This window comes from Oncorhynchus masou, chromosome 21 (genome assembly GCF_036934945.1).
Source record: "Oncorhynchus masou masou isolate Uvic2021 chromosome 21, UVic_Omas_1.1, whole genome shotgun sequence".
Taxonomy (NCBI): domain Eukaryota; kingdom Metazoa; phylum Chordata; class Actinopteri; order Salmoniformes; family Salmonidae; genus Oncorhynchus; species Oncorhynchus masou.
Window position 1 is genome coordinate 29701413 of NC_088232.1, and position 15464 is coordinate 29716876.

At 44.8% G+C, this 15464-nt stretch overlaps 1 protein-coding gene across 1 annotated transcript in view; it reads left to right on the forward strand.

The window, feature by feature from the left end:
• sobpa (sine oculis binding protein homolog (Drosophila) a) overlaps positions 1-15203 on the forward strand; it is a 31100-nt gene extending 15897 nt beyond the window's left edge. The window contains 6 exon segments of the mRNA XM_064928004.1: positions 2203-2338; positions 2965-3177; positions 4982-5133; positions 9305-9400; positions 13194-13662; positions 13665-15203. Coding sequence (XP_064784076.1) covers positions 2203-2338; positions 2965-3177; positions 4982-5133; positions 9305-9400; positions 13194-13662; positions 13665-15199 — 2601 coding nt within the window. The 3' untranslated portion in view covers positions 15200-15203.
• The last annotated feature ends 261 nt before the right edge of the window (positions 15204-15464 follow it).

The following is a 15464-nucleotide window of genomic DNA, read 5'->3' on the forward strand; positions in this document are numbered from 1 at the left end:
ATATCTTGTTTAAAACGGGAACGTTTTTCATCCAAAAATGAAATTGCGCCCCTAGAGTTTCAACAGGTTAAGAACAAATTCTTATTTTCAATGACGGCCTAGGAACAGTGGGTTAACTGCCTTGTTCAGGGGCAGAACGACAGATTTGTACCTTGTCGGTTCAGGGATTCGATCTTGCAACCTTTCGGGGTGTTAAGCATATCCCAGTTTAGGTAACCTAGCAGCACGAGCTCATAAGATAGATGGGGGAAATCAATTCGCATATGGTGTCCAGGACACAGCTGGGGGTAGAGTGTGGTCTATAGCAAGCGGCAACGGTGAGAGACTTTTTTCTGGAAAGGTGAATTTTTAGAAGTAGAAGCTCAAATTGTTTTGATACAGACCTGGATAGTAAGACATAACTCTTTTCTGAGATTGCAGATTGCAACGCCGCCCCCTTTGGCAGTTCTATCTTGTAGGAAAATGTTATAGTTAGGGATGGAAATTTCAGGGTTTTTGGTGGTTTTTCTAAGCCAGGATTCAGACACGGCTAAGAATGTGCTAAAGCAGTGACTAAATCAAACTTAGGGTGTAGGCTTCTAATGTTAACATGCATGAAACCAAGGCTTTTACGGTTACAGAAGTCAACAAATGAGATCACCTGGGGAGTAGGAGTGGAGCTAGGCACTGCAGGTCCTGGATTAACCTCTACATCACCAGAGGAGAAGTAGGATAAGGGTACGGCTAAAGGCTATAAGAACTGGCCATCTAGCACGTTCGGAACAGAGAGTAAAAGGATCAGGTTTCTGGATACGATAGCATAGATTCAAGGAATAATGTACAGACAAAGGTATGGTAGGAAGAGAGTACATTGGAGGTAAACCTAGGCATTGAGTAATGATGAGAGAGATATAGTCTCTCTCATCATAATTTGGGGACAGGTCGAAAAGCATTAAACATGTATGGCAATTTAGCTAGTTAGCTTGCACTTGCTAGCTAATTTGTTCTATTTTAGCTAGCTTGCTGTTGCAAACTAATTTGTCATGGGATATAAACATTGAGTTGTTATTTTACCTGAAATGCACAAGGTCCTCTACTCCGACAATTAATCCACACATAAAACGGCCAACCGAATTGTTTCTAGTCATCTCTCCTCCTTCCAGTCTTTTTCATCTTTGAACTTATATGTTGATCGACATCTAAACTTTCATAGTATTACCACGACGACCGGCAAAACATTTTGTCTTTCAATTACCGACGTGGGTTTAACCAATGAGGAGATGGCACGTGGGTACCTGCTTCTATAAACCAATGAGGAGATGGGAGAGGCAGGACTTTCTGGGCGATCTGCATCAGAAATAGAAAGGAGTTCTATTTTAGCCCTTGGCATCGCAGACGCTCATGCTACGTGTCCGATCTGGCCAGCATGTAGCATTCACTAATTAGGTAGCTAATTGCACTGTTAGAAATTCAACATGAACATACAGTAGCACCACTAAAGATGACCAAACTCTGTCTACATACGATTCTACTACGAGAGTGTCTTGAGATGTTCAAGTTTAATGTATGAGGGGCAGAGGTTCTGTCTGAATAGAATAACACTATTGTGCTCCTTACATGTAAGGATGTGAGGTGGGGTTGACTGGATATTACTGCCTGTGTAGATTTGCAGTGGAAGTGCAGTGAAAATGTTCTGTGGTCGTGCTCAGTCATGGTTTAATGGGTTGGGAATTCTGTATAAGGTATGATACGTAGACAATGTGGAATTGTTGTGCTGTGATCAGTATAGACTTGTTACATGCTACTCATGTGGATTGCTTCTGGAAATTAACTGTAAAAAGCTATGATCAAACTATTAGATTGTGTGCTGGTAAATTGAGGCCTTGAGCAAACTAGTCTGGGATAAGTCAGCTGTCAAGTTGTCCTGATCCAATACGTGTGCATGTTTCTCTAGTTAGGATCCTGCCATCAGTGAATAATTGCTACTGTGAATATATTAAGCCTTATTGCAGGAAATTGGAGCAACACATTCAAAAAGCATGTAGATTTGTTTCATATAACAAGCATTTCCTTTATTGTGTGTTTTGGGGGTGGAAACCTTGTTCATATGCAAACAACCCCTTTTATCCCTCACTGCTCCCCTCATTACCCTGTGATGTAATAGTGAAACGGAGTTCATGCTTGTTAATCCTAATGGCAAATATTGTGTCTCTTGTCTTGCAGAGTTTTGCGGAGAACACCATGAATGAGCTGCTTGGCTGGTATGGCTATGACAAGGTGGACCTGAGAGACCAGGACAACATTGACATACGGAACTACCCAGATGGAGAGACACATCCACACATCTCTGTCCTGAAAGGTGAGCATAACCATGGAGACAGATATTCATTTATCTGGTCATTGCAGATGTTGATTCATTGAAAAAGCTATGTTCTGTGCACAGGAGCATACTTCTTCATCTAAAAAAATGGTTTTACAAGTGGTATTACAATTGATGCAAAATGTGACATTTACTGTCTATGCTGAGTTGCAAATTCCCTCTGCAGGGTCAGGGACAGAGGCTGGGGAAAGTACTGCTGCAACTTGGCAGTAGTTTATCATGATTGATGAGGCAATTCAGTCATGCTATCCAGTTCAAAATCTGCTGTAGTTGCATCATCCAGTCATTATGGTGTAGTTATGTTTCAGCAGAAAACTGCACTTTGCTTTCCTATTGGTGATTAAAAAAGTGTCTCTGGAATCTCTACATGGTGATCCCTGATTATAATGTTGGATAAAATTGTAGAAATTCACATCAGGCATTGAGCAAGCATACAGTAGGGCCTTATCTAATCAAAGATGCCAACATGGTTTCCAGGGTAACACAAAGGACACCCATCTTGCGTCAAAAGCATATTTGTTTGGAAGTGATCAATGATGTCCATTTCCGTTGCTTTACATACAGCAAGTCCAGAAAGACCAGCACACTCACTCTGTCTCCCTCAGAAAACTCTTTACCAAAAATTCCAGGAGGATCGGGGGAGAATAGTGATGTCTCCCCAAACCAAGCCAATAGCTCCCACTCTACACCGACATTGAGGAACGGAGTGACAGAGTCCTCCACCACCCCGTCCACCTCCACACCCAGCACCAGGGAGCATGGGAACATGCCCATCATAGTTCCACTGATCCCACCCCCCATGATCAAGCCACCAGCAGGTAAAACACTTCACACACACCTAAAAAAAAACATACTGCATGTGTTTAAGCTTGCACTTTAAAGACTATCAGAATGGATCCTACAATCGAATCCCAAGTATACCCAACAGTGTAGTACGAATCTAACGAATAACTGCCATTTCAGTGCTCAAATCCACTGTCAGTTTTACAATCACTTGATAAATGAGGAACAAAGGTCTGTAAATACATAGACAGACACCCCAGGCTCCCCTCCTCCAACTGTTTAAGTGTCAGTATCACCTGGTCAACTCAGTGGAAATGTACATGGACAGAGGGCTTCATTGAACTACAAGTGTGCCGTGATACTCAAGAGGCTCATCAGCCTGCATGGGGAGAGGAGAGTGCCATGGCATCACCCTAGAGGCGGCCTCACAGCCTCACACAGCCTCACACAGCACAGGGTGAAAAACAGATGGTATGGTCCCTCTCTCACAGCTCAACACCAACCGCCCCCACTCCCCCTTCCAATTCCCCTCCCACCGGCCCATCCAAGTTGTACCCCTTTTGAATTATTCATATGCCCTGCAAGAGCAATAGAGGGGCTTTTGAGGTGCAGGTACACTGGATGATAGAGGTATGGGCGCTGCATAATTACAGTACAAGGCTCTCTCTCCCAGCAGATGTGACTTCATTAATAAGGAAACGCATAACGAGAGCCGAGAAAAAGGACAGAAAATTCTGAATGCAAACATACCACGTCAAGTGACCTTTTCGTATGAAAATAATTAGATGCTTTCAAATGAACACTTTACATTTTAGTAGACACTCTTATCCAGAGTGAATTACAGGAGCAATTAGGGTTAAGTGCCTTGCTCAAGAGCACATAGACAGATTTTTCACCTAGTCATCTCGGAGAGTCGAACTAGCAACCTTTCGGTTACTGGCCCAACGCTCTTAACCGCCAGGCTACCTGCCATAGGTTGCCATGGGACTTTAGACATAGATTTTCTAAAACAATGCAATAATGGAGGGATGTAGAGGGGGAACTTCCCCAGGAATGTTTTCTACCCCCCATTCACACCTAACTCTACAGAGATCTCTCAATATGGGCCATGCAGCAGGAGCATAAAGGAGCATAAAATATGCATGCTGTGGCCACGGTGCTATCTTTGGGCCTCCCGGGAGTTATTCCCCTTAATTGAAAATGTCCTTCCTTTAAAACAGATTTGCACTATAGATCTATTAAGCTTAACAAGAGGGAAAAAGCCTTCCCAGTACCCACCACAGTGGAATAAGGGAGGTGAAAGACTAATGGGCACATTTCTTTTCACCTTTGCACACACTTAGTCATAATGTGATAATTGTGAGTCTCCCAGGAAGAAGTCTCTCCACATAGTACAACACTGAGGGGCTAAAAAAGCCATGTAAATTACCCAGCAACCCTTGTTTAAGATGAGAGACCCATTTGATGTCATGGAGAGTGTTTAGTTTCCATGTTCTAATGAATCTCCAATGAAGCCCTCTGCAATTTAATTAGGTAGACTTCAGCTGAAGCATTTTAAAATCGACAATTTTTGTCCACAGCGATTTCTTAGGGCATCTCTGTCTAGTTAGAATGTCTCTAACTGCCTTCATGACTGCAGCAAAAAAAACCTTGGGGTGGGAAGCACTGTCCTCTTTTGCCTGGAAGGGGAATACTGTCAGGATGCATTGTTGGTCGGCTCATTCACATGATGAGATTTGACAAGTGGCTGTCAGATTGTTTGGGTGGGAGGAGGGGGGAGGGGTGACTGGTTATCCAGTTATCCTCACATTGTGTCTGTTTGTGTTTGTGGTCCCCCAGACGAAGATGTGTCTAACGTCCAGATCATGTGCGCATGGTGTCAGAAGGTTGGCGTCAAGCGCTATTCCCTCAACATGGGCACTGAGCTGAAGAACTTCTGCAGTGAGAAGTGCTTTGCTGCCTGCCGCCGAGCCTACTTCAAGAGAAACAAGGTAAACTCCTTGTTAACACTCCTATCTCATTAATGAACCAATTATGCAAGTGCACACAAGACCATGTGGTACATACATGTACTGACATACATCACTTCCTCCCTACATCCACTCTTCCTGATTTATCAGATTAAGATGCTGTAGGACACTTGTCAGTCCTTAGGAATTGTATTGACCAACTTTCAACTTTGTACAATATCTCCACTAGATGGGTGGGTGAGGAGCCCATAATCTTAGGTACTTTGGATATTTTGCTCCTGAGTTTGGCCTTTCTTTTGAGTACCCATTGTAGTAGAATAACACAAAACCAATATCCATCCTTGGCTTGTGGTTTCATTATTGAACATGCAGAAATACGGTTTCAGTCATACCATATGTAGTTGACTTTCAAACATTCATTGGTTCCAATTATCAGTATATATTTCCAAAGACAGACCATAAAGTAAATAGTGTTTTAATTTGTCCTGATTTCTGAAGTTAAACATTCTGCTTTCTTTCTTATACCTAAGCTTGGATATGTAAGGAATTACAGTGTAAGTATGATATGTTTTTATCTATGTCTTTATTCCTTTCCCTTTCTTCATCAAAACATAATCACTTAGCATAGCTCTGTATGCTACAGGCTGTTGAGATGGAAGTTTACATATGTCTGATAATTTAAGATACTGTATGGGAATCCAGTTTTTTCTGTTCACATTATCAATTTTCATAGCATGAGTTGCCTTGTACCTGCTGTGGTTTCTCCCACATTTGTTAAGTATTGCTAGTCCTAAAGAGAAAGTTCACACTAAAGTCTAAGTTTATTTGACACTTCTATGAGTGCTGTATGTGGATATATAAACAAAAGAACAACTGAAGTGATATTGTATTTCAGTGAGTAAGGACCAATGTGAAGAGCTATCCAGTCACAGAATTCTCACGTTAGGAAAACAGACATGGCTAGAGCACATAAAGTCCTTGTCTGCTGAGGTGGTGCAGATTCTATTTTATGTTTCACACTCTCACATTCATGCAGGCCATTTGTGTAAGTGATATCCACATGTTTCTTTTTTCATGCACCCACAAGATTGGCCACAACTCCAAACCTTCCAGTTTTTCCAACAACAAAAAATGGCATGGCTGAAAACGTATGTTGTCTGTTTGTGTCTGAAAGGGGAGCCAGGACATAGCGAGTAGGGTGGCGTAGGGGTGGGCAGTGGAGACGCATCATGTTTCGCTAAATATCTACAGCTGCTTCGTCCGCGTAATCCTATCTCCTCTTATGGCGAGCGCGGGTGAGGAGGATTCAGTTTCTTCCATTGCCACTGCACAACACCATCCACCCCGTGCACCAGGAATAATACCAACATTCAGCCATCTGATAGGGTGGCTGGGAGAGTTTTGATCCAGTTTTGAGCTCATCTAATGACTAGTCTGGTTTATTTCACATAGACATTCAACATAGACACACACTCTCACTCTCAGGCCTCCCCTCACATCATGTAAAAGCACTAGAGAGGGTAAAGTCCAAGTGAAGAGGCCCTAGCTTGTATTTTACAGCCCATTTCTGATGTAATACGCCTGTCTTTTTTCATGGCTCAGGATTCTTTCCTTACACCTCTAGAGACCTGTAAAACTCCATCTCTGTCTTTGTCTCTGAGGTCCCTCCAGGCAAGTGCTTCTTTACGTAACCCCAGTAATGTCACATCACCTCAAACAGACACACATTTTTATACACAGGCTGTCGGTTGCCTGCACTGCTCTGACACACTCTGCAATTTACTTTACCATCTGGATCCAGTATCAAGGAAGACACACTGAATAAGATGTGTGTGTGTGTGTGTGTGTGTGTGTGTGTGTGTGTGTGTGTGTGTGTGTGTGTGTGTGTGTGTGTGTGTGTGTGTGTGTGTGTGTGTGTGTGTGTGTGTGTGTGTGTGTTTGATGAAGTCTGTTACCTGTCCTCGTTGTGATTCAGTCCTGGCTAGGGAACCTATAGGTCCCCATGTCGCAGCAGGAGAGCCTCGTGAGGGAGGTGATTATTTCATGGCTGACAGCGATTAATACAAAAAAAGGGAAAAGGGGAAACTTAGAGAGTAGTTTGAGGGAAGAAACTGGAGCTTGAACTTCCACTACACAGACATGGTCATATCATGCTCTCTCTTCCTCTCAAAGTCTAACTATCCCTGCTAGATAGCGTCGGGCTTAGATTTTGTATTTATTTTTTAGGTAAAGGTTGATGATCATTAGAAATCACAACAAAGAGGCCTGGTTGGACCAATCAGCGCACCTACCGACAGAACAAATGTTAGTCAGATAAATAAACACTGACTTTCTCGATCGTTGTAATATGACATGAAGATCACTTTTACAACAGCAGTACATAAGTTACTTGACAAGCTTTAACAAGCTTGTTATCCCACAACCAAACATGAGCAAAAAGAGAATGTTCAAGGAACATTTCCCGTTAGCTGGTTAATCTAATGAGAGGACAGAAGGAGGGGGTTGGCCCAAAGATGTGTGTTGTCCCAGGTGGGTGGAAAGTTGTGAATTTGTGCTAGATGTGTTTGAGAATGTGTGAGTGTGTATGTGTGTGTATTTGTGCGATGGGACGTCTCCATGATTGTATGTTTCTCGTTGCTGTGGTTATGTGTGTGTGTGTGTGTGTGTATATATGTGAGGGTATACCTTTTGGGAAACACACCTCTTGACAGGTGAAAAGCACACACACCTGGGCAGGCACTGATGCCCAGATGGAGGCTTGCACAGTGACAGCTGGTGTGCCACTGCCTCTGGGCATCTTAGTCACCAATGGGCACAGATACCGGTGGTGTGGAACTGTGATGCCATGTTTACACCGGACACTTTAGCCAGACTGCAACTGTATTTAGTTGTCATAGTGTTTCCAACAATAAGACATCACATATTTTCTGTGATAAAAAGTGTTACTGGATTTTCCAGGGGAATAAGCTCTGGTAATATTTGCGTAAATAACATTTCTAATAGCCAAGGAGTAGTTTGAGGAAGAGTAACTTTTGAAACAGCTTTCCTTCCAAAAAGTGGAGAGTGGGACGTCGTCACCCATAATCACTGCAACAGATGATTAGAAATGATGGCCAATGATTATATGATTTTTTGGAAGGAAAGTTGTTTCGAAATGCAGCTTGACTTCTCTGGATGGACAAATGTTTTACCCATGGCGGGTAGGCACTTTCATAGCCAATGTGTGGGTTTATCACCAGGTAGTCGGTTTTACTTCATACTCTCAGTCTCGTCATACAACACAGTTGTGCCTGATTCCCAGTAAAGGACGTGGTGTCCCCATTGTATGACTGTACTGTCACCCAACACTATGTCTGGTGCTGGTTGATCTCTCTCTCCATCGCTCTCTCTCTCCCTCTCTCTGTTTGTGTATGTGTGTGTGTGCCCCTCATGCCTCGTTCACTGTGCCAGCACCTCATTAGCACTATATGTAAATGAATTGGCACCAGACCAGAGGGTCACAGCACAAAATGGAGACTGGATAATGACACAAAGACACATCTGTGTGTATGTGTGTGTGTGTGTGTGTGTGTGTGTGTGTGTGTGTGTGTGTGTGTGTGTGTGTGTGTGTGTGTGTGTGTGTGTGTGTGTGTGTGTGTGTGTGTGTGTGTGTGCGTGCTTGCGTGTGTAAATTTCAATGCTTATAGACTGCACAGTGTCTAGTGCCAATGTAAAAAGAGAGAGCATCCCGTCAACCCAGTGGTGCTGGTGAATTTTAAATCCCATATCCTCTTTCCTTTAACCTTTATTACTGGGACATTGCTTGTGATATTGTTAAACAGTTGTTTCTCCTTGGAAGTCTTTAAATAGGATTAATGCAGCATTTACTCCCCGGATAACGATATTTAGATTAATGTGCAATCTCATAGAATTCCCCTCTTTCACAGTTCATAATGCCAATACAACATCTAGGCTCTTTAGCTGTCAATGTGAGCAATTAACTATAGTTACTACACACACACACACTTTCCACATGGCTTTTTTTATGATGCTGAGAACCTGCATATGATTCCACAACCCAAATGCATGTTCACCATTTTACCTTTGTCAGTGTCTTTCCATTCATAAGTTTGTTGTTGTTTTCCCTTCTTCTTTTCTGTCCACCTGTTTATTTTGTCCGTTCGTAAAAAGAGGCCGTTATTTCTCCCCTCAGGCGAGAGACGAAGACGGCCGTGGTGAGAAATTACCCCAGCACAGCTATTCTAAGGATACGCCCAGGCTTGTCTTCAAGACAAACAGCGATGTGCTTGTAAGGACTAAAACGTTTAACAAAGATAGAGTTTAAGTTTTTGATGGCTAGAAATGTAATGACATATTTTGATATTAATGACTGTTTGATGTGTTGAATAATGTAAAGAGGTTTGTTTTTAGAGAATGTACTGTTAGCCTTTAGTTATATATAAAACAATTACATTGATTTAAAGTGAATCACATACTTTTTTTCATTCAAATTGTTTTATTTTCTCATTTTCATTTTGCATTGTGTGAGATTCAGATGTTGTGTTCTCTCTTCATAGATCCATAATGAGGAATTTTCTGCCAATTTTATCTTGACCATTGTTTTTGGTGACATTTCAATACATTTCAATCCAGTAATAGAATTGGACATGCGGTTCACATGTAAAGATTAGCTCTACAACATTGGCCATTTTCTATTTGAATCGTGTCAGGTTCAATGAAAGCATTTACATGATTTGTGATAGAATATACCCACTTTGTTTTGCAAGCTTCATAAGATCATCATGATCCAGATATTGTACCCCCAGCAGATACGGGTCCCCATAATATAATTTCCTGAATAATACATTCCACCCCATCAGATATTGTTCCTCCAGCACATACTATCACACACAGTATCAGAAACGGTTCCCTTGCTGATCACTTTGTTAAGTGTTTAACCAGATGGTTAGCGAGATGGACAGGTTTTCAAAAACGTCTAAATTCTCTAGACAAACTAGAAATCAGTATTACAACCCAACCAAGCCGCACTGCTTGTTGACACAATGCCCACTTAACCCAGAAGCCAGCTGCACCATTGTGTCAAAGGAAACACCATACACCTGGCAACCGTGTCAGCATGCATTGCATCTAGCCTACCACAGGGGTCGCTGTGGTGAGGACATCCCTCCCAGGCCAAACTCTCCCCTAACCAGACACCGCTGGGTCAATTGTGCACCACCCCATGGGTCTCCCGGTCACAGCCAGCTGGGACAGAGCCTGGACTCAAACCCAGAATCTCTAGTGGCACAGCTAGCACTGCGATGTAGTGCCTTAGACAACTGCACCACTCGGGAGGCCCAGGTAGCTTGGTAATTACCTACAGCAAAGCAAATGGTTAAACCGAGCCAGAGCAACCGCCAGTATGATGGCTGTGGTTGAAATAAATGACCATAATTACATTAAACTGCAAACATCTTTGTGCAGGAGAGGAAGTGAGTAGAGAGAGAGAAAAAGAACTCCATTAGGGTAATGCACAGTGAAATTTCACTCACAGTGCAGAAAGTCGTTAATTGCTCTCCATCTGTCTTCTTTTTTAGCCCAAGAAAATGTCAACACATTTATAATTTAAAATATCCAGGCTTACCATCATTGAACCCAACTCTCAGAGCACTTTTCAGACTTAAAAAAACATCTATGGCTCATTGTGTACCAAATGGACAGTTTAAAAAGAAGACTACTGATATCAAGGCTAAAGGGCTGACTATTGATCACTCACCTGTACGAGTACCGAGCTACAGTATCAACCTGGACTCAGGGCTAGACGTAACGTTTGTGGATATCCATCATCCATTTCGTATGATGTATAGAGAAACAAAGTAAGTAGTTGCAAAGTTTCTAATTAGCTAAAATGCTAAAGTTGTCCGTGATGAGAACACGTAACCTTCTGTCTTATGTACCTATACCAAACGTAACATATCATACTAATTTGAGTGTACCAGAGTTTTGTTTGCTATGTTACGTCTAGTCTATGAAACCAGGCTGACAGTATATGGAACACTAGTCTTTGGTCCTGTAATGCTGCGCCCACTATAACAGTAAAGAGCACTACAGATATGGTCTCTGATGGTCATATCTACATTATGACAGCCTTTCTAACAGTGGCCATTTGACTGAAATCTAGTGATGGAGGAGACCTCTGTTTAACATTAAAATCCAATTATGGATGAGATTGTCATTGACTGATTTGTCCATCTCTTTGACATGTGTGATCTGTCAGTTGAGAGACGGGGAAGGGATGGAAAAGAGAGATTAAAGAAGAGTGAATGAATCAGGGTGGCCTATCAACTGAGATCTAAGTACTTTATGGAAAATCTAGTTTAGTGAAAAATTAGGTACAAATCAATTAATTAGGCCAGGGTTCAGAGGAGGATGACACAAGAGTAGCATATTATTATGAGGGTTCCATGACCGTTCCAAATCTGAAGTTGCCATGACGTGTGTGTGTTTGCGTGCTTGTGTGCGTGTTCAAATCAAATGTTGACTCAAGTGTGGCAGGCATATATGTGAGCTCTGAAACATCAAATGGTTAGGATCATAAGGATCATACAGTACATGTATGTCTGTGAGCCGAACCTAATCGTCTTCCAGTAGCATCCCACAATTTATTAGCATTCAACAAGGGGGATTATGGTGTGTGTGATGGATGGATGTCGTTCATGGGTCTGACAGCTGATTAATGCTTTAATTATCTTCAGTGAGTCGCTGTCACGTCCTTCTGAGCTGGGAGAGTGAGTTGTGTGCCCGGGCTGTACCCATCTCCCTGGCCCACCCATTGCCATCCACTCACCAGGGTCATGTTCATTATCTCAGGTACACTAATGAAACTCACCGTATGGAAACGAACAGCCACATGATGATTGAACATTCACAGTGAGCATTTTGGAAACTTTTGTAGCCAGCGAAAAATATCCTGGCATCACAAGGCCCTGGCATCCCACAATGTTGACTAGCTGTGCCAGGCTGCTCCTCTGCCCTGTGTGTAATGCCCCCGGGGTAGTGTTCGATAATCACATTCCATTTAAACACAGTCAATTCCACTTTAATGCATTCAATTCTACTTGAATGCAGTCATGTCCATTTTAATGCAGTCAATTCATTAATCAGAATCTTTTTTATGCAATAAAAATATCCAAAACACTCATATTAAAGTTGCACACCAGTAGTGAATAGCGATGCATCATAGCACCCACCTAGGTGGTTCTCAGCAGCCATTTTCACCAGAACATGTAAAACTCCACCCAGCTGTCACTCTCACTTCCATGCCCCCTACTGGCAGCTTGTTCACTTGTCTCCGTCTGTCCATCTCACCCAGCCACCACATTCATCTACCCCCACTTATGATCATTCCTTACAGGGAAAACCTTTTACTTGAGGCTGTTATGTCCTGCGGCTGTGCCTGTGGCCACTGTCACACACGGCTCAGTGGATTCAGGTTTATCGGAGTGGTTCCTCCTTATGAAGGAGTTTAAGAGGTGGAAACCCCATGGCAGGTGTGAATGTGAATTACATGTCTGGACAAAGTGTTTTTCATTCAAAAGCTTTAAGTACGCCGATCCAGATTTGCACTCACGTTTAAAGCCAGTTGAAAGCTACTTCTTCCTCAAGTTGTAAGCATTCATCAAGATGTTACCTTGTGTTGTACATTACCTGTACCTGAAGGGTCATAGCAGTGTGAAGTTAGTATGAAAATCTCTCTGTCTCCCTCACTACATATAGACTATATATGTGCCATTATGCAATGGAAGCACAAAAATATAGATGGGTTTCAGTAATGTGGATACAAACATGCCGTGCAGATGTACTTTTATTTACTTGGTGTAACAAAACAAAATTTGACCAGTTAATTTAATTACAATCCAGGTTTTAGTGTACCTAATCTGCAGATACTGTGTGAGGCTGAGAGATTACATTCTGCTTACCAAAGTTGTTTGAATAACCACATGGCAAAAGGGCAATGTTGCTGACTTTTTTAACTGCTTATGTGTTGTATCTGTAATGCATTCTACCTGATGATGTATTTTGTCTTGTGTTTTGTGTTACAGGTGTGTGACTGGTGCAAACACATCCGCCACACCAAGGAGTACCTGGACTTTGGTGCTGGTGAACGGAGGCTGCAGTTCTGCAGTGCCAAATGCCTGAACCAGTACAAGATGGACATCTTCTACAAAGAGACTCAGGCGGCGCTGCCAGGGGGCCTGTGTAACCCAGGACACGGACCTGTGGAGGGCAAATCGGAGAGCAGCACCGGGGCGCAGCTCCTCACCCCCGAGTCCTGGGGCACGCCCTTGGGTGACTTACGTCGCAAAGCCCCTTCCCCTGGGGGAAACCCCTCTGTGCCAGTCCCCTCCAGCTCCACCGCTGCCTCTCCCTCTGAGACAGGCACTGTCTGCTCCCCTTCCTCCAAAAACCCCACGCCCAGACCCCACGAGAGCCCCACCTTACCCCCTCCCTCACACCCCTCTCTGCACTCTCCCATGGGAGTCCCCTTGGGTAGCCCCCCAATGGTGATGACGCCCGGGGACCAGTGCCCCTGCCCTTCTTCATGGAGCACCAGATGATGCAGCAGATGCGGCCACCTTTCCTCCGCCCACCTCTCCACGGCCCAGGCCCTAACAGCCCCCTGTCCAACCCCATGATCCCTGGCATCGGACCACCACCACCCCTGCCGAGAAACCTGGGTCCACCATCCAGCCCTATGCACAGGACACAGTTCTCACCCCACCACCATCCCTCTAACAACCCCAACCTGGGAGGGAACCCCCAAGGGATGATGCCACCCCATCCAGGCCTACACATACCCGGTTTTCCCTTCCACCCCAACATGATGCCAAACGGGCCCATGCTTATGCCACCCATGATGAACTTTGGTATGCCTTCCCTCGCCCCTCTGGTTCCCCCGCCAACCCTGCTGGTCCCTTACCCTGTAATCGTGCCCCTGCCGGTGCCCATCCCTATCCCCATACCCTTCCCCTACAACCCCAAGACCTCCAAGGACAAACCCAGCAACAACAACAACCCCATTCCCAGTGCATCAGGGGAGGACCACAGGCCCTTCTCCCCTGGTTCCTCCAGAGGGGATCACAAGTTTGGGCCCTCCAGTTCCGGGGTGCACTCCCCGGGCTTCTCTGGCTACAATCTGGCCCGCTTTGGCTCTGAGAGGAGTAGGACTGACGTGGTGGACCTGACCGTGAAGACTGAGAGTCCGGGGTGTGCCTCCACCACGGCCTCCCTTCCCGAGGGCGTGATCGACCTGACTCTGGGCCGGCGATCGCGGCTGCAGCAGGTCATCCAGCGGGTGGTGCCCAGTGTCCAGGTAAAGGTGGAACGAGATGGGGACTCAACCAGCCCCCCACCTTCTGGACCATCCCCTCTGAATGCCTCTGGGCAGGGGAAGGGGGACAGCAGCCTAGAGGACATGAGCCAGGAGATCAGGGAGGCCATTAGTGACTCTCTGGAGCCAGGCTTCCTGCCTTGTAGCCAGGCCACATCACCATCCCCACAGCCAAACCAAAACTCCTACAATACCCAGCTAACAATTCACCCTGGCACACCACGGACCCAGCCCTGCAGCCCAACTGCCCCCTGTGATGTCATAGTAAATGGCAGCAGTCAACACACAGACGGCCCCAGCCGGAGCACACTACCCACACCTCTGTCTGACCCTGGCCGGAGAGGAGGAGGAGGAGGTTGCGGCGAACCAGCCAACTGCGAGCTGGAGCTGGAGGCGCTGAAGGAGAACAGCTGCTTGGTGCCAGAGTGGGAACCAGGTAAGAGGGGCCCAAGTGAGGAGGCAGTGCAGGGGGGCACTTGGGAAGGAAAGCTGGAAGCCAACGGCAATCTTATGGATCTGGACGATGATGACGACCACGCCTATGCACTGCTGCTGCCCAAGGCTGGCTGTGTCATCCAGCCCCTGCCAAAGCCCAGCGACAAGACGGCCATCGTGTCATGCAGCATCAGCGCTCCCCTGGCAGCAGGGGCAGGGAGCCCCGAGCTGGAGCCACCGCTAAAGAGGAGGTGCCTGCGAATACGCAATCAGAACAAATGAGGCAGAAAAGGTTGGTCTCATGGCGCCCTCTACTGAGGACCCAAGGTGGTCCCCCTCCCATCATCTCTGCCCTGTACCTGTCCCTAAGGGTGGTGTGGAAATATCACAAAAATATCAAATAGTCTGACAGTTTTTCAAAAAGATCTTCAAAACATGAAGATGTCCGATTTAACTCTGTGTAGGGTATTTTGTGTTTGTGCTGCTTTGCAACATATTTTGATGCAAGCAATTGCACTGTTTGATTATATTGTTTAAATATACAGAC